We start from the raw sequence: 20,254 nt of genomic DNA, 5'->3' as shown, positions 1-20,254 counted from the left end.
ATATGTATTTTTAAAATTTTACGTTTTAATTAAAGTTAGTTTCAACTCGCACGCATTCATGGATTAAATAATTTAATAATTTTAATCATTCAAATTTTTAAGTAAATATTATTTAATTTAATAATTTAGAATTTGGTTCATAGAACTGCACGAGTAAATAATGTAACACATACTAGAACGTGCTTACCTCAAAACTGAGAATACCGCTATGATCCTGGTCCAAGGTGTTGAAAACGTAATGTGCATACTGGCTAGTATTGGCTGGAAAAGTAAATAAAGGTAGATATTTTAATCACGTTCATGGAATATTTGTATAGTTATACCTCATTAGGAAAAATAAATTATTGCTTATGTTAATCTTCTCAAGTACCTTCGAAGCTATCGACGATACGTTGAAAAGTGTTTTAGATAAATAATAATGAATAATACTGAATAATTTGAGGGAAACATATGTAGGTAAAATTAGAAAAATTAAAACTATGAATATTCTATTGTATTAACTGTGCCAATTCGACTCTATAACTTCGTCTTGTATATAAATTGCAATATAAATATAATTTACGAATAACAGATTTCACATTCATAGAATTAGAAATGACGTTGAAGAGGTAAAAATGGTAACCCATAATAAAAAGGTCACAGCCACAGGAGACAGATAAAACTGTCTTCTTTAACACATTTTCCACTAACATAAAATGTCATCACTAAACGAAAAGCTACATAATACACAAGCATAGCAAACATCGATACGGACAGTATATTAAATCTAATATTTATAACGTAAATAATTTACAATTCTTAGTTAATTTTTTAGACGTCACCAAAATTAACTCGGAATTTCTACTTCAAAGAAGATTCGTCGAAAAGAAAACCGTTGGCAATAATAATTTTAAATGTCTACCGAATATACATAGGAGTACAGCCTTAATAAGCACTTGAATTTCTCAGATGGTAAATACTCAGTGACCTTTCTGAGGAAACCTTTCCAGATCGTCGAATTTAACATGGTAAATTGAAACTCTACCGGTGTGTGCTAATAACTTTTACTTGTCCAACAGAAGTTCAATTCAGAGCAAAGGTTCATACTCGAAATTATTTGACGGAGATGTTACTTTATTTCTGTTAGAAGAGACACATTTCTCTTCAGAGGAATTCTATCAAACAAAATAAATCGATATTATGGAAAACTTGTAGTTACAATACATGTTCTTTGAGAAAAGTATATTTTGAATAATCTATTATTCGTAGTTTTCAATGGAAATATATATATAGAATTTAAAGAAACGAGTATAGCAGTTTGATATTTTATGAAGCAACTGAATGTTGGTGAATTTACTTTTATTATATGTATATTCGTAGCATGTTCATTCAAAATCGCTAAAATAACTAAATTAATTATGTAAAGATGTGATAAAATTTGAATGAAAATGAGATACGTATTCAGTACGACTACAAATTAGGAAACATTATGAAAAATCATTAAGAAATGTTATTTGTTACGTGTGACCTTGTTAATTACATTTTAAAAAAATAATTAAAAGAATTACATAACTTAATAAAATGAATAATTCCAAAAATTGAACGAGGATATTTTACATGTCTTTCGTTATAGGAGACTTTTCGTAGAGAAATGTCAAGGTTAAGGAACGTCAGTCTCGTCTTTACTTAAGCAGAAATCTCGGAGGTGCTGCTTCAATTGAAAGGATTCGTCTAGAAATTAGTACTCAACTCCTTCCAGCGAATTATCACAGTGGGACTCTTGTGCTAGCACGAGCACCAGCGTAAAGCAGATTAACTCGTTAAAGTTGTCAAGCTTGTACGAATTAGGCTTCTAGAGGAAGACAGATATGCTATTACTTAATGGCATGACAAAAATCAAAAATTAGTTTTGTGTACCGAATGTCACCCTGTCACAAACTACAAAGAGACTAATACTAATTAATTCTTTATCTAATTTCAACATTTTTAAACATTCCGCTAAATGTAAAAACTTTGAGTCCTTTAAGAACATAATATTTAGTAGAATTTATAAATTCGTTGATTTTAAAGTAAAGAAGTATGTACACATAAATAGAATGTATCTCGTGTGAAATAATTTACAACACCTGCAATTAAAAACAAAATAGCCTTTTTTTTGTATTTACGCATTGGAAGCTATTCATTATGATAAATAGATATTTTCTAAATGTTTATAAATTTTCTTATTTTCTACAAACTGTCCTTTTTTTTAAATACATGTATCGATCTTTATTTTCGAGAATATTATAATTATTTTTATTCTGTTTTTATCTTTGACTGTTCGAGTTTATAGCCAATTAAAATCCTATGTACATATCTATAGGATGGTTTCAATTCCTGTTATATATAGGAATTGAAACCATCAAAGTGACGATATTGCTCGTATAAATGTATATATGTATGTACCAAGTCTATACAAACATGCGATATTAAATTGGAAACAGTTATTGAACTAGATTTCTCTAAGTTATAAAACTTGTCAAATTTATCCGTTCGTTGTTGCTAAACGATTCTGATAGTTTCTGTTATCCCATTGATTGTTTAATAAAATAGATTTAATCGAATACATTAGTAAAAGTATAGTACGATTGTTATCGAACAATAAAAGTTTCTTATAAAAAGTCTAAGATACCTTTTGTATTTCTCGAGTAATATTTATACGGTTGAGATAAGTTTCGTTCACTGTGAAAATTCTTGGGACATTTTTCACTGGAACGGGAATTCGATGCAGCGATGTTTGCGCTTGGGGGTAAAGTGGTAATATTTTTATGGTAAAAGACCTGCTCTGAGACCAAATTCTTCGAAGGCAAACTCTAATCTACATTCTAGCTCCTTTCGAAATTTTTACTTGATATACGAAATTGAAAAGTAAATGAATGTGAAATTATCCATTTGAAATTGAAAATTCGAAATACAAGTATTTTGCACACATTTGATTTTTCATCTAATCTATGAAGTTTGTATAAATTAATTAGAATTAATTAGACTAACTGATGAGCTCATTATAAACTAAATCCCATCCATTTTTAAATAATTTTCTTTATTAAAGATTAGTTGCGCTGTGTAATATGAATATTTTATAAGAGTATACTTTTGCTACATAAATAATGGTAAAAGAGAAAAATAAGAAGATATAAGAGAAAAGTATTAAGAATGGTAAAAGATGAATGATATTGTCAAAGCAGTGAATAGTTTTTTAGGAGAGTAAAAGTTTGCAGATCAAACTTACATTTTTCAGGGATTTGGGAAGCGATATTCTTTTAAAGAAAGGAAATGGATACCTATTGAATACTAACAATAACTTTCCCTACTTACATTTTGTCTGATATTCTTTCTTACAACTTTTTACGAGTTTCCTGTTTACTATGGAAGAATTTGGGAACCATAGTATAAGTTAAATTTGTTCGCCGCACAAGGATTCTATTTTATGATGAAAATAGACTTTTACTATCTTCTAAATTGAACAACGAGTCAATTTCGGCTTCACTTTCTAAACAACAGTTTATAGCACGTATACCTATACTAATTTTACATATTACAAGCTCCAAATTGAGAAACTGCACGTTTTTAGAGTGTACTTTATTATTTTATATTTTATACCTTTTTTAAGAATACACCTAAGTTTATACAATATATTTCTATTGTTTAGCATTTAAAACATATTTATATTATTAATTTTTAATTTTCTAGGAGCAATTGTAATGTATTATGTATTTTTATATGCTTCGAAAAATTGTATTTCCCTTCCATTAATGATAAGGCTCATCATATTTTCACATTTTCCAATTTATAACATTTCTGTGCCAACGATTTTTAATTATTCTTATACTGTTGAAAAGTTAAATTATTTTAATTGCGCTGAAAAGATCAGATTTTACTGAATAACGTAACATATTTAATTTTGTATATAAATTATAATTCAAAACGTGTGTTGGGTATTATTAGCTTTTCAACATTTAGATGATCATTTTGAAACGAGAATACTTTGTTATATAAATTATAATGCTCCAAGCTTTTAAGGAAACGAATATTTTTCGCAAAGATTATAAAGATACTTCGCTATATTTATTATGTCAATATAACTAATTAATTTCAATAAAATTTCAAGACTATATTTGACGTGAAATATTGTATTCCTATATATCGATATTAGAAGTGAACTATTTAAATATTGTACTTTATACTATATCATACATATACAATTTTCCAAAGTTAGACGATAGTTGCTGTAAGCAACCTTATAGGGAAAATTCACTATTCAGCAAAATGGGTGGTATCGTGTTGTCATAATTCACCTCTTCGACTTTCGACTATCGATCCAAACCTTAGAACGTCCTTTTGTCATTGAACATTCCCTCCGACAGATCCAAAGGTATAAATCTCATTTCATTGCACGAACATACATGAGAGTTTCGTTTACCTTCTCGAAACGCTTGAGGGCTTTTAGATAAGTACAAACATGTATCTCTCTGATAAGAAGCAGGGATAGACGCTCGCGGCTGATCCTTTTGACCCTTGTATATCCGCTAGCATTTACAACCATATATTTTGTATTGTATTTTCTCACGGAAAATTGATTGTTATTGAAAAGAATTCGATATATAGCCATGTATTATTTTCGTAATATTATAACTGTTTCCGTCAAGCAAATATCATTAATCAAATTATTTGTTGAAATTGTTCGATTGTTTTATTGGAAACGAAACAAAAATATACGAGAGTGACCTAATTAAGTATATTGCACTTAAATTCCTACACAAAACACGTATTTTTTATAGTACTGAAATTTTGGAATTTCGATTTTGGTGATGTGCATTTATGAAAATGTCGAGAATCTACAAAAAATTGTGCTACCATGGAAATCTTTAATTGAAATTTCAGCATGAGAAACAAGAATATATTTAGTCGCTCAGTTCTGTATTTGGCTGTGATAACGAAGTCGGTGTTCTCGTATGATGTAGCATACAATATTTTATATAATATGTACATAAAATAGCGCATCATATCACATATATTACACGTGGAACGCAGAGGAACACAGGCGACTGCAATGGTGCGAAACCCAGATTAACAGTCATAAAACTCACTGTGCTTTGCGACGCTGTACTCGGGTCAGCGCCGATTGGGTAGCACAAGCTTCCTAATACAACATGAAAAAACGAAAAGTGAGGAAAGAAATATAATAAGCTCTTCGAGGTTTTTGACAAAATATTTCTGCTCCACAAATTCCTGATTTAATCAACCGTTTTACTTCGGGAAGGTTATCTCATCAGAGCTGCTCCAAATCAGGCACTTAATTTTTGAAAAATCACAAACAAAGAAAAAAGACTATTTTTCAGAGAAACAACTGATCTCACAGAGAGTTACAGGCGAGAATCTTTACGTATAGGTTTACTTTTATTCACGCAAGTTCGATTAATGATAGAATTGTCTGAATTTCCTGACATAGATCGAAAAGACACAATAAGAGACTCATGAATATACTACGTGTTGTAAAGAAGGATTTGAAAATGGATTTACAGTAGTCACAGAATTAGAAGTAATTGATCGAGTCGTCGCGTCGCTGAGTTATAATTTAGTCGATCGTGAAACTGAACATCTGGTATCCAGTCTGGCTGGTATCAGTAGGATCGACGAAATGTCGGAATCATGTTGCTATCGGATATAGTTTACATCCAAAAGTTTCAGGTAGTCAATTGAATTCTATTTGTTGTATTTGATAGTATGGATAGACTACTACTTTGATAGTATGCCGCTCTTATCGTAACTCTTAGAACAAAAAGTACATTAAAATTATAATTTGCTCTATTGACAATAATAATTTGGTTGTTTAAACAGATAGACGTTTCTTATTTAACAAATGCCTAAAAGCTACTCTTTCTTTCTCTCTCTCTCTCTCTGTCTGTCTGTCTCAATTAAGGGTAAAAATAATTTTGTTTTATCTTTTTCATATTTTTACTAATAAATATTATAATTAATAATAATGATTATATATAATGGTAATGAAATATTATAATTACAATAAAGTTGCTATTTGTAATGAAAGTTAATTACATTTGTAAGATAGAAAGCTAATAATGATAAAGTCTATTTAGTGTTTGTAATGAATTTTTAGTATACCATAATTTTTCCAGATAACAATAATTTTACAGCAATCAGTTTGATGATCTTTCTTTGACGCTACTATCGCGAATGTAAATGAAACTAATACCCTACACCTATAAATTGTAGGAAATGTTGGAGGTGAAATTGTAACACGTGAGATACTACAGCTGTTGTACACGCAATTATTATGCAAAACAACCGCGTATGGAATAGTCGAATTTATTCTCTCGGTAATTACTATCGAGATTTACGATAAACTATGTGGATTTCGTATTTATTTACTATTATTAGCGAAGTAGAAATATAACTTAATTACGTTTCAATAGAATCTGATTATTTAAAATTTCACTACTGAAATATTTGTATGATTTAAGTATAAATAAATTCCTGTTCCTTAATTTTTCTTATAGAAACAAATATTTTTTCTATTATATTATATGAAAAAAATTGTAATTCTTCTTTCTTAAATTTATCTACGTTGCTTTAGATGAAAGCTTATAAATACACTGCAGCTAAATATGTGCCTCTTAAATTTTTAATTAAAAAAAGTTTCTGCTTTAATGTTTTGACTAAAGTTTTTCCATAAATAGAGTTAGAGTTTTAAGGCTACATAAATCATTGCATATTGTTGGTTTCCGTCGACGAAGAATGAACGGTTGAAATTTGTACGCTTGTCGTAACATTTTTTCTCAGATTTTGAGGTTTGCCCTCCGTAAATTCTCGATCGTTCTTCCTCTTGTATCGAACGACAAACAAATGACGGTATCGATACGACATGCAGCACTCAGCCATAAAATTGTTCGCGAAGAGAAATTGTCACTATCAGGGGATCGAAGGTCGTCTTGTGTACTTACAGCTGCGTACAAAGTAGTACGACACTTCAGCCATGTGTGCTTGTTGCCAACAAAAATGCTTTAATCGATAATGCCATCAAGATTGAGTTTAAAATCCGATATACACGTTTAAAAGAATCGTTGACCAAAAATCTTAGGTTTTTACCTTGGTCAAACCAATAAAACTTCTAATACTTTCTCAAAATCGCGTTTAACAATAAATTTACTCTTTTCGTTGCAAATTAAAGACTTTGAATATTAGAACGTCGACTACGAACAATTTCGTACTATAATTTAACTTCCACCAGTACTATATTGCTCTCCGCATACATATGTCGACTTTTTTATATAGGAGAATTGAAGGATTTTCTACAAACTTTTCTTTTGTTATGAACAATTTTTTGCGCCAATTTTACGGCGCAGTCATTTTTTTTCTACAATACGGTTTAAAAGGTTCTGCTATCTTCTTAATTTATCGATATCATTATTGTAAATATCGTACTATGAAGTATAATAAAGCAAATAATAACTGAATTTCGGTCCATGATTGTTTCTCAAATGTAGATTAATTATTGCTTTTTTACAGTGGCCGACACGTGTTAATTAAAGCGAAGATAATTGATCCGTCAATCAAAAACTGTAGTGACATTTTTAGGACAGCTTTCTGAATATACTAACGCAACGTTCGCTCTGAAATACATACCGCACATTACATACATGGTAGCAAATCGATAGTTATAAGCAAGAAAGCGATATGTTATATATGAAAACAATTGAACAATGAAATTCGTTTGGCAATTCTATTCTCTGGAACAAATGTACAATGCAAAATTATAATATAAATGTGGGAAATGTAATGTAGTAACTTATATGTAAATGTCGTTGAATTAAAAATTTTATTGCTTATACCACTTTTCTTCTGAGCCCCTTGATTGATGGAATACGCCATAAATTCTAAGTAAGGTAGAATAGGGGTCTTTGTCGTTAGGGGAATTTAAAGCAAGCTTTTCGCAAGTTACACAGAAGCCTCGAATAGCACAAAAATATTTGAAATCGATAGAAAGCCATTCACTGACGAATATCGATATCGTTTTTACGGATAAAGAGAAACGCTGAAACGTAGGACGATTTTGATACGAGAGTTTGTTACCATGGTAACTATATCTGCATTCAACGAAGTATCGTGGGTCTATTTGCTCTATTCGATTGTGCTTTCTCTCCCATTGTGTTTTTCTTTACCTAGTATCTACACGCATATAGCTAGCCTATTGTTTATGGTTTTCGTCGAAGCTCGGCGTTACTGCGAAGCAGAGGGAATTTAAATGTGAATACACACTTCGAATAAACAGAATGAAATAGCATTCGTCTGGTTCTTATATTCGAATTTCACATTGAGATACTTTTTAATACAACACTAGTTTTTATTTATCATTTATCGAATAAATAAGTGTAGAATTTCCAATAACTTCTCTCGTATTTATAACTAGATTTTACCGTTTTTCGCTTCAATTCAAAAAGAAATGTGCTCATGTACACGACTAGTTCAAAAATGACTCAAAGGACGTACTAGGGTTAAGTATTAAAAATTACAAATTATTTAATCCCGTAAAAGAATACTGTGCAACATAGTGATGTAACTATGTATCGTTATGCAATTACATGTTATTTCCTAACATTTTATATACGTATAAAATATAATTTCCTTTATTTATTTCTCCATGCTATTGATAGTAATACGCCATACGCTTTAAAAATCACAAAATTTGGATAGAGTCGAGTTGGAGAAAGTCAGTTTGTGCATCCTTAGCTGAACGAATTAAAATGCCGTGTTCATCTTCCGTTAAGTTTCCGCCACGCATCCGTCATTAATTAAAACGATGGTAAAATCTTTCGGATATTATGCCATAATGCACCCACCTCCTTGCGGAAAGAACTGTGAGTAGATGCACTTGAAAGTTTCCTCTCTGACGACTCCCGTGGGACATTCTGCCTTGAAGCCACGATATATTCTCTTCAGCTCTGCCTCGGTGAATCTCGTAGCTCGACAAAGACTCGCCAACGAGTCTGGTCTGTATCTCGGGGTCTGTTCCTCTTCGTACTCCGAGTCTGCAAAATCGAAATCAAAGGTTTCTGTTAATTATGGAAAAAACTTGCCGAGTACATTCGCCCTTTGCAATTTACTTTCCGGAGAACCGTGATAGTAACTTTAAATTGCAAAAATACGTTTGTAGGGTGTTCCATTAATTTTGTCCACTTGAAATGTCTTCGGTATTTCAAATAGCACGCGAAAATATTGTGCATGAAAGTTTCAAGATTGACAAAAGTACATAATATTTTTATACATTGAATACGTTTGGTTAGGAAGGTAGCCGTCAGTTTGTTTTTAGTTGTGTTCGGGTATTGTGAGTACACGTGTACTCCATGAACGAAGTCCTGAATGAAAATATTAGGAAATTCGGAAAGTGTCTTTCTTTCGCAAACGTGTTTTTTACAATAATATACCTTCAGACAAACGTAAAACCAAGTCTGTGAAATGTCGCGGTGTTTATCTCAACAGAACAAAATGGATCGTACGTAATTCGATAATATAATATAAAACAAAAAATGTTGTGCGTCTATTATATCCTCATAAAACGAAAGAAACTTTTCGGACAACCTAATACTTTATTTTTTTTTACTTAATTCTGGTTTCATCATAGCTATTTACTACATAACATATTTAGCTAATATTGAAAATTGATAGGGATAATGTTAATTATCACACACGTTTCGCACATTATTTGTTCGCAAATGCAATATATACCTCCTTTTAATCATGTGCATATAGTGAAAAAGAATAAATAGTACACTCATTAAGGCGAACGATTTTTCTATAGACAGTATCGTGCAATTCGTGTGGTTCGAGTTACTTGTAAATTGTTTGTTGTTTAACCTTTGGGATGAAGAAGAGAATACTAAACAGTAAATCAATTCTGTGCTATTCTGCTTTTGTATTAAAATATAAAATTTATTGATGTCTCCTTTTGTTCAAGGGAATTTTTTTCTACGCTTTTCTTTTCTCGTAGAATTCGGAAATAAATATTGAATAGAACCATTACGCTTGTACGATATTTAATGAATAGTTATGAATGTTCATAAAATTCTATGACTACAATCAATTTGTTGGGCATACAAATTTAATTGCGCGATTATTAATTTAATAATCGTACAATTAAATTTTATCCTACAATTTTGCCGGTATAATAAAAGAAAAATGCTCTGTAGATCTCTACAGATCGTCAAATTAAACAATATATCGTGTTTCCAATATTCAATTGCATTATTTTTCAAAACAAAGCACGAAACATTCCACAAAAAAAAGAACTAAAATAAATTTTCACATCACTTATCCTTGACAAATAATAAACAATGTAAGGGCGATATTTTATGATTTTAGAAGTAACATTAAATAATCGTATTTGATATTATACGTATATAGTTACATAACATTAATACTGCAACATTCAAACTATCAAATTTGAAACATGGTTAAATTAGGAAACGTGGTTATAATTAGTACAGTACACATATGTAAAGTATGATATTTCTATTACTGTACGATATATCATAAAATATTATAAGACGAGTTAGTTCCCTAATAATGATATAAATCAAAAATTTCTAAACAGATCTCGTGATAAGAAAATACTATTTTATAATGAGCATTTATTTTATTACTCACTTCGATTTTGAAAATTTTATTGAAATAATATGTAAATGATGTTCAAATACCTTCATCAGCTATTGCGTCTACTAAAAGTTTGAAGTATTTCAAGCGGCACGTTAGAATATTCGGTATTTACACGTAATTTGTCGTTTTGAACAGAACGACGGATGGTTTGAAATTCTTTCTTTCCAACTCTAATAGTAACACTTTAGTTGAACGATATAAAACGTCGGACAATTAATATTCGCACGTCTGTGTTTCTTTACGGTCGCAAAAAAAAAAAAAAAAAAAAAAAATAGAAAAAAGAAGGATTCAAGGCACGTACGATCGATGCGCGTAGACGATTCACCAGTCATGACTAACAGTACCTCTTGCACATTTAAATGAATTTTCCGCGAGTGGCGTGCAACGAGCAACCTATTGTCAGCTTGTTTCGATGCACACCGACGTATGCTTTTATTCGTTCCGATTAAACGAGGCGTTGAATTGCAGCCCGGAAAATGCTTTCCAGAATTCATTTACCTTTCATGCGAACGAAAGGCGGTGGCTTGTGCGAGTAACAGTAAAGAAATTTATTGGAAGCTGTTCTATCGATAGGAAGTATCAACCTACTTTTTTTAGACACTGCTGTTGAACGATTATAATTTGCGTCGAAACGTTGCTTCCTTCAAATGCAATCAATTTTTATACGTATTCAATATGAGAAAGAAATTGTCAAATCGATACATTCGTTGATTGTTATTGAGCAATATCTCACTTTCTGGAAGAGATAGATGTCCCACCTTTACTCTACTAGGAAAAAAACTAAGACTGGTTGGCAGTGAACGTGTTAAATTCTTCTTATTAAGTAAGTTATCTTTTATGCCTCCATAGTACAATTTCCGTAGCTTTGAAATACAAAATTTACAAAATAATACTATACATATACAATGGTTAGAAAAAGTACTCGTACACACCCTTCTTCTCCGGCGAAGTGTTCTTTTATTACATTCTATGCATTTCATTTTGATACGAAATATCATAGTATCAAACTTTGTAATCATATAAAAATACATGACACGATGTTTAAAATACTTGGACCTAATTAATTATATAAATGCTATATTACATGCAATGGTGCGCCTATACTTTTTTTTTGTGCCACTGTATATTGTTCTCCCTATTGTATAAATAAATACTCTCAGTCAGGAGTTTTCAATTAAACTGGGATAAATTATAATATCGTTTTAGGTACGTTTCGGAAACTCTCTAAGTAGCGATCTAAATTTTTCACGAGCCTCAGTTAAGCACAATACGGCCAAACGAGTAATAGCCGTAAAGCAATGATAGTCACTCAACGAGGCATCGGAAGAAGAAGGTCGATTGGAGGTAAGTCGAACACAATAACCCTTGAAACACGTGAAACAAAGGCGTACGTGCACATACAGAAGAAGAAGCATGTTGGAATATCATGCAACATAGATGGCTGGGTAAAGCACGTAAGCAAGTTGAAGGCCCCTCGCAACAGAAGCTCGGGAGACTCACACGTTTCAGGAAAATGTGTTCTAACCACTTCGTGGGATACGATTCTAGAGTACGATGATGCACGCGATAAATTGCTACGAACTTTGTAAAATATATTTCTGATACGTAACTTGCTCAATCTCCAAATATCGACGTAGTTTTGAACGCACAGAGACTCACGAAAGTATTTGGATGTTTATTGTATGAAATGTTTTTGAATACATTGTAATAAAATCGTAGAAGAATGATCTGATAAGTACATTTTCGTCCATTTTTAAATTTTAATGTCGCTTCGTAATAAGAAAGAGACATTAATTAATTTCGAAATGAATAGTCGATATTGTTTAAAGAATTGAAATAGAGAACAGTTTCAATTGGAATTATGTTCCCAACATAACGGCATAAAATATATTTCTCACTTCCCGTTCAACCCTAGTTGATAGTCCACGATTCATGATGGTGGAACATTCAATTTGAATACATGACAATCGGAAAACCCGCCTCTCTGCGTTGCTGAATTTTTGATGGAGACTAGCTATAATCCTGTCAAAATGTCGGCAATCTTTTTTAAATAGACATACTCCAAGCTATGTCAAAAATTTTAAACAATACTGCCTGTATGGAAATTTCCTAAAAGTTCAATAGTATAAACTTTAAAAGTATGAAATGAACTCGATGTGAATCAAAGAATTTAGAAAGGATTTTAATAGAACAAAAAAAAGATTTAATTTACCTTTAAAGCATACATTGATTATTTCAGTCATTGGTGTTCGTTATTTGCAATTTCAATTTAACAATAATTATTTACTTCAGTAAAATATAGTTAATAGGAACACGTATAAGAGAAAATGATATGTCGTTGAAGTCAACGCTACTGGGATTTTACTTTCTCATTTTTAGTGTTCTATATAATACACATTCTATACTCATGTATTCTATACTACAGCAATTTCATCTTCTATAACTTTAAACTATATTTTAAAAAGAAACATGTGCTGAAGAAAATTCTATTGCAATCCAAAAATATGCTATAAAGTGCTCTGCAAACTAGTATAATTTCAACTACAATATTCGTACACAGGGTGTCCGGTTTATTATATATTAAATACATAATTTATAAATATTTCGAAAAACATGAATAATACAATACGAATATTTCAGAGAATGATTGAGATATACTATACTCTTGTGTATTTGATCTTGCGTTGACCCTGAAACCTCACACGAAGAAAATGTTAAAATTTGTATACGGATACCTCCATTTTTTACTATACATTCTCGCAGCTGACATTCAGTCGTTTCCAGAACATTACAAACTCGTGTCTTTTGCACCATCCGCTACCAAGATATGAATTTTAAAATTCGATGCGTTGTCAGCATTAGCGTTATCCGATGTACACCGCAGGAATAAGTTTCATCATGCTGTTACTGGTATGGCATTGTCGAAAGACAAGGTTGCAGTTTTATAACGTTTCTAAAACAGCTAGTCCGTTCCAATCAGTACTTCTAGGTAATATTATGTATTGCTCTGTCAAATTTTGAAGGTTTACTTATGTCACTAGTATGTAGCGTTTCGAAAACGTCTGAATATCAGCTCGAAGGATACGTAATAAAAAATGGAGGTGTTCGCTTAGAAATTATAATATCATCCTCATACAAGATTTTAAAGTCACCGCAAGATCAAATACGCAAGAGTATAGTGTGCCCCCTTCTACGTCACGCAATTTTTGCCTGAAACATTTTTTCGTTATTTTTATCATCATTTCTTTTTTCATCATTCACATTTTTCGAAACATTTAAGCGGTTTTAGATAAATCGGACACACCGTATACATACACATATACATAAACGAATACTTCTATAGAATTTTTATCATGCAAAGATACATTACATAAGAATACTTTCAACGATAAGCTAGCCAAATACCTAAAGCGAACTTCACGCCGGTCCACGCCTGTCGAACGTAATTGATCAACCTCCTGTAGAGAGGTCTTGGTGGTCTTTTCGTCGGAACACCTTCCTCTTCGTCGCCTTGGCCATCGTTGTCCAAGGTTCCCGGAGGTGGTCCCACGCCTGTGAGTGTGCCAACCTGGTTCCTCTCGCCAAGAATATTTACTACTTCCCGTAGCTCAGGTGCTACGCCCTGCAGTCCTGGAGAGTAATTCGCGGGGGCGACGCCTGAACCAAGAAGGCTCGCGCCGCCCCCGCGACCTCTGCCACGGCCCCGGCTACCTCGACCCCAGGTGGTACCGGTACCTTCGAGATTATACAGCGAGTTACGCTTAAATGTGACGAGATTTCGAAGAATACCGATATTTTGCATGGGCTTGATGCGCAACGACGCGCAATGATGTGCAATATAATACTAAACTCACGATTTACCCAAAAGCAAAGAGACCATGTTTACAGCGAGAGATTAATTTAACTTCATTTGGATTCGTTGTTTCATAGCGTAAAGTAGTTCGTTGCATAGGTAGTATGTTGAATATTATCGATTGTTTTGTGAAATTTTTATGAAAATGTACAGAGTGTGTTTCAGCGCTCGATACGTACATGATCTGTATTACATTTTTATTTACATTCGCGAAAGGGTGATTTTCGTAGAAGTATCTCGGAATTAGGTTGTGGATGTTTATACAAATGCGTACTTTTACAGGAAATTGTTTCATCGATGATTTCGTAACATAGTATTCCGCTCGAAGATAAGAATACTTGGAAGAATTTCTTTTCGTGTGTGATTAATAAACACGAAGAATTGAATACTATGTTATAATTTCCTAAATTTTATCAGTGTTACCAATACTCAAAAGCTTAAGTTAGATACGAATATAAATATTAGTATAAAAAATATAAGAAGGTACTGTACTTTATATTTGTAATGTTATAATAAACTTTCTTGTTATACCTATATACATTTCGCAACCTGTAACAAGGCATAACAAGAAATGACATTTCTCGAGTTTCCACGTATTTAGAAGCATTGTCTGGCAAAAAGGTGTGGTTCGTCCCTTTGCTGCGCGTAGTCAACGTACCCTACTATTATTCTGGTCGCTAGTTTTCTTGATCCTGGCTGTTTAGCTTATTTCCCTCCATTTATCACGCTTAGCTTGAACTCGAAGCACATTTCTGTTTGCTACCTTACACGCAACAACAGTCGGATAAGGGTAGTTTCAAGGAAGGAAGCCAGAGATCATGTAGTTTCGAGACACTGACGTAACTTCTATCAAAACCTCTGTACAGAAACACGCTGCTACTCTCTAGACCTCTAGACATAAAGCAACATAGAGATTAGAGCGAGACGCATTGAAACGACAATATTCCTGACAAGATATATAGGTTTTGGGTAAATCACAGGCGAGAGTCACGTTCGCGTCGCATGAAACTTGCTGAATTTTTAACGAGAACATGGGAACGGCATTAAAAATATGAGATTCAGCTTCAGTTGAAGAATTTCATGAAACAGGCGTTAAAACATTCATGAGAATGAAAAAGTTCAATTAACGCGAATCCGAGAGTTATCGATCTGCCCCGTGCCCTGTGGACGTTTTCCTATTCCTATTTACGGCTTTAAGTGCGGTTAATATATATATATATATATAATGTTTCCACTGGCCGTAATAGTTTTATGTAGTTTGATAAAATATTTTCTGCTTAGCTTCTTTTAGCATCGTTCTTGATCGAAATTCACAGAGGTGGATTTTGTAAAGTTGAATTTATGAATTACAATTTGTATAAAAATATGGAAGTGCTGTTTGTAATTAAAGTCACGCTGAACATCTTGGATGCTTGCCAATTAATTATAAAATATAAAAACAAAATATGTTATATAGAATACAAAAGAGAATTCTTAAGAAAAATTAATTACAATTTGCATAAAAATGGCCTTAAATGTAATGCTATTGTATCTAAAGTTTGATGAAGAGTTTGGATGTTTGTAAATGAATTATTACTAGTAATTGAGAATTACATATTTCATATTCTTTAATTACGAATTATTGTTAACAATACGTATTATTCAAACGAAGTTGTATTAATTATGTTGAATGTATAATGTCCGACGATAAACTACCTAAAACAATGAATAACGTTCTAATTTCATTATTCCTTTGAGAAGATTCAATGAGAGATTTCTATTAAGTAATGCATTCCAAAATTGGCATAAATTGACCATAATGTTCATACCCGTGTGCATCTGTCTACATAACTCAAAGTGACGTGTAATAAACATAATAAACGCGCCTACTTGTATAAGCGGCCGATTTGTAATAAACTTTAAATAATTAGAAACGGTAGCTATGGAGACAAATTATGTGCTTGAATGATAACAGTGGATGGAACACATTCATACATTAAATAAGCTGTAATTGTGTTGCGGAATTAAGCGGTGGTGCTACACTAGTAATAATGTTAACTGACTTTGAAACGAGGTATTACTAGAATAGTACAGGGCAATGGTAATTAGTTCTTTAATTAGTTAAATTGCTTAATTGAAAGGCAATTATTCCACGTAACTGTGTTTAAACTAATTAACAAAATCAATTGTCCATCACTGAAACCAAGATATTAAATTAATTACTAACTATCAGCTATTAGTTTCAGATTGGAATACAGTGATTTCTATATTTATGCAAATGAACTATTTACTTTCTTAAACAAACAGATACGAGATGTTCTTGTCTCAATTTGCACGGATTTATAAATTAACTATTTAGTTCGAACTCTACTAAAATAAATAAAATAAAAAAAGAATCAATTTCAATCAAATTAAGAATCAAATAAAAGAATAAGTAAATAAAGTAAATAAGTAAAGTTTGTGATAATTTATCATTAATTTAGGTACTGAATATTACCTATGATTTGACCAAGTAAATGCTCTAATCACGATCAGGTATGTTTGCCATAAGTCAGATATGGACAAAGAGAATGACCATGATGGCCTAGATACTCCGTGACGTGGAATAAGATGTTTAGGCTGTATCGGAATGACGTACATCACTGCATACGATGTATATTACATTTACTACCCGATATAAGCTATTATATTAATAATTTATAATTTATTAGAATGAATATTTCTTTGTACCATTTTTATTATAATTTGATATGAACAAACTACAATATGCAATTTTATATCTCACTATAATTTCGTATTTTACTTAGTAGATCGTGGATAATCGTTATAAAAGTAAAGAATAGCATTTATATCAATATTTTGGAAATAATATTATTACTGTATTATTAATTTTACTGTAGGTTAAGTATATATACCTTTCAAATAGCTTTGTATACACCGTAATACTGGTTATATCGAATATAAGATGTAACTGAGCGTAGAATTAATCTGCTAGTTTTATCAATATTTATTAAAATAATAATTTGGAATATTATGTCGGATGAGTGTCAGAAGTAATATTGTATTCTAGGAGCTTTTATGCAAGGCAAATTTTCTGTGTAAAGTTTGATCCTAACGGGTGAAATTTACTGAAAGGTTGAATAAAGCACTAAGCCTCTACAAGCAAAGACAAGTCTAACACATTTAACCTGGCACGCTAGATAAGATTGAGAACAGTCAACTAGGTGTCTTTCCTTATTCACTATGTATGTGGTCTGTTCAATACGATAACGTTATAATAACTATGTTAAATTTTTTTAACCGACAATTTTTATTTATTTACAGTATCAATGAAAAATATGAAACATAACAATTATATGGATTTATGTAATTTTCTGAAACAGTTTTCTCACTTTCTATCAAATTTACTCAATACAAAACTACTAAAAGAGCTATTTCACGTAATGCACGTAAAGATCAATGTATAAAGCATATAAAATATACAGAGCATAAAATAGAATATAAAACGTTATTTGTAGCCACCTCTTGTGTATTTCGATCAGCATATAAATCCAATGTTCTCGTTTTTGATTAAAACGATAGGAATTATATTCCAAAGATTTAATATTGCGTCTGTCTAAGTACATCCGTTAAATAATAGCCTGAAATATTTGTATTAAAATACGTAAAAGGTATATTCTTACATAACATTGCATTCAATTATTTTCAAAGTCGACAAAGCATTTGCGATTATCCTTTTTATCATGAGAAATGATATTTTTGATTATCGAATAATATTGAAAATGAATTTTGATGAATTTTCAAATGAAAATGAAATTTTATGTTTCGAAGCAAATCGTGATATTTTTATTAGAACAATAATCTACTAGTCATTTAAATGCCTGTATTAATAAAATGTATCTAAATCTATCAAATAGTAATAATGCTATAGAACATGTTTATTCTTTTTAATAATATATCTGTTGTATCTTTTACAATAAATAATTTGCTGATCTACGCTATCCCAAGAAATTCCTCAATTATTCTATAATTATATATCCTATATTATATTCTTTTTTAATATTTCGTAATTTCCCCGATTCTATTAGAACATCTTTTTAATTAATTGCTGTAGAAAAAGTTTCATTACTTACGTGAAATTTTCTATGGTTTCCCCTTATTTCTAGTTCAAGTACAACTGACAATTAAAAGTTTCAATTATTTTACGAAATTACATTCAACATATCATACGAAATTTTAATATAATAATTAGTATTTCAATTTAACTTGTTTCGCAATGTTGCTATAAATACAATTACTAATACTTATATATCAATTAATGATATTTATATTTACAAATAAGCAAATTAAATTTAATTATAAGAACTTGCTTATACTTCGATACAATATGTTAAACATACAAAATAATGAAAGATAACTAATTATTTTCCATTAAAAAAATAATAAAATCTGACATGGAGCTGTGCAAGTTATAAACGGATTACGACATTAATTCTCACGTTTCATTGGAAGAATCAGAAAAATATAGAAAATATCACACTGTAGATAATTGCTCGAATAAAAATTCGTGAAGATAACATTTATCTTTTTCGGGTTGAAGAAGATACCTTGACGCTTTTTATAGGAGGGGAGCCCCACCACAGAGCCACAACCCCCCGCACTCCCCGCGACAGAGGAGCTGATGGTGGCAAGACAGGGAGCTCCCCGACCGCCACCTCCGCGTCGTTCCAAGTCACGGCGTCTGCACCCACCTCCGCCCCCACCACCACCGCCACCCCCGGCGGACAACACCACGACGGGTCCAGGGGTACGTTTACGTGCCCCTTCTCGTGCGGAGCCCCTTTTTTCAGAGGAGGGCCCCGCGATCTCCTGACGCCGTACTCGCAGGCTTCTTCGAATCCTGCAATAAATTTGTTGTCGTTCTTTCTTTGTTTCTCTATCTTCAATTATCTTTGAGTATTCTCGAATTTACATGAAACTTTGCTACTTGGAAATGAAAGTAGAGCGGAATCTCGATTATCAGAACATCGATAACACTTAAAAATATTATAAACGGCCTCTCATACGAAAAGTGAATTAAAGAAATTCGATTTAAAGAAATCGCTGCATTACGCATACATATTTCTAACGAATGCAAAGATTACCGCGAATCGTCTCATTCTATATCGTGACATGTCTTCCATTGCTAGATCGTGCTTTAATATTGTATGAATTGAACTTTGCAGCTGATCTTTCCCTATGGCATGTCGGTATTAGCTACTGCTATGCATTTGAAATCGATCGATGTCAGCGATTTTTCTTACTTTCTTAGTATACTTTACAGCTGGCAGTAACGCATTTTCCAGCCGGATACATTCGCGATCTCGGAATTCGTGAGGAATAGTAGAGGATTTACGAGGATTGCGATTTAAAACGGCTCTTTCTACGCATATCTTTTCTACACCCGTCGAGTTCGCTGGGCAAATCGAGTTTCCATCAGCCTGCTTCAAAACAGCTCTTGCTATTCAATTTTTGTTTTCATCGGATTCTAATAGCCTACGTGCTTCTCCGTTAACGCTGCATTTCTCTTCTTTCAACGACAAGCTATTGTAATTTAATGCGAATGCACTTAGCTTACGATAGTAATTACAACTGTTCTGTATTATGAATCTTTATTATACAAGATTATTTCTCACATTTGTATAATTAATTGAATACAGTGAAGCGTTCCGTACTCGAACAGTTATCGTCTGAATA

The 20,254-nt window shown here is 31.9% G+C and overlaps 1 protein-coding gene across 1 annotated transcript in view; it reads right to left on the bottom strand.

Moving 5' to 3' along the window:
- LOC139988615 (A-type potassium channel modulatory protein KCNIP1) overlaps nucleotides 1–19,414 on the bottom strand; it is a gene marked incomplete at its 5' end in the record, with an annotated part of 40,277 nt that extends 20,863 nt beyond the window's left edge. Inside the window, 4 exons of the mRNA XM_072006262.2 lie at nucleotides 188–261; nucleotides 8,874–9,062; nucleotides 14,092–14,421; nucleotides 19,270–19,414. Of these exons, the coding sequence (XP_071862363.2) occupies nucleotides 188–261; nucleotides 8,874–9,062; nucleotides 14,092–14,421; nucleotides 19,270–19,414 (738 nt within the window). The remainder of the gene's footprint in view (nucleotides 1–187; nucleotides 262–8,873; nucleotides 9,063–14,091; nucleotides 14,422–19,269) is intronic.
- Nucleotides 19,415–20,254: the final 840 nt, after the last annotated feature.

The sequence above is a fragment of the Bombus fervidus genome, chromosome 6 (genome assembly GCF_041682495.2).
Source record: "Bombus fervidus isolate BK054 chromosome 6, iyBomFerv1, whole genome shotgun sequence".
Classification (NCBI taxonomy): Eukaryota; Metazoa; Arthropoda; class Insecta; order Hymenoptera; family Apidae; genus Bombus; species Bombus fervidus.
This window is presented reverse-complemented; position numbering and strand designations above follow the sequence as displayed.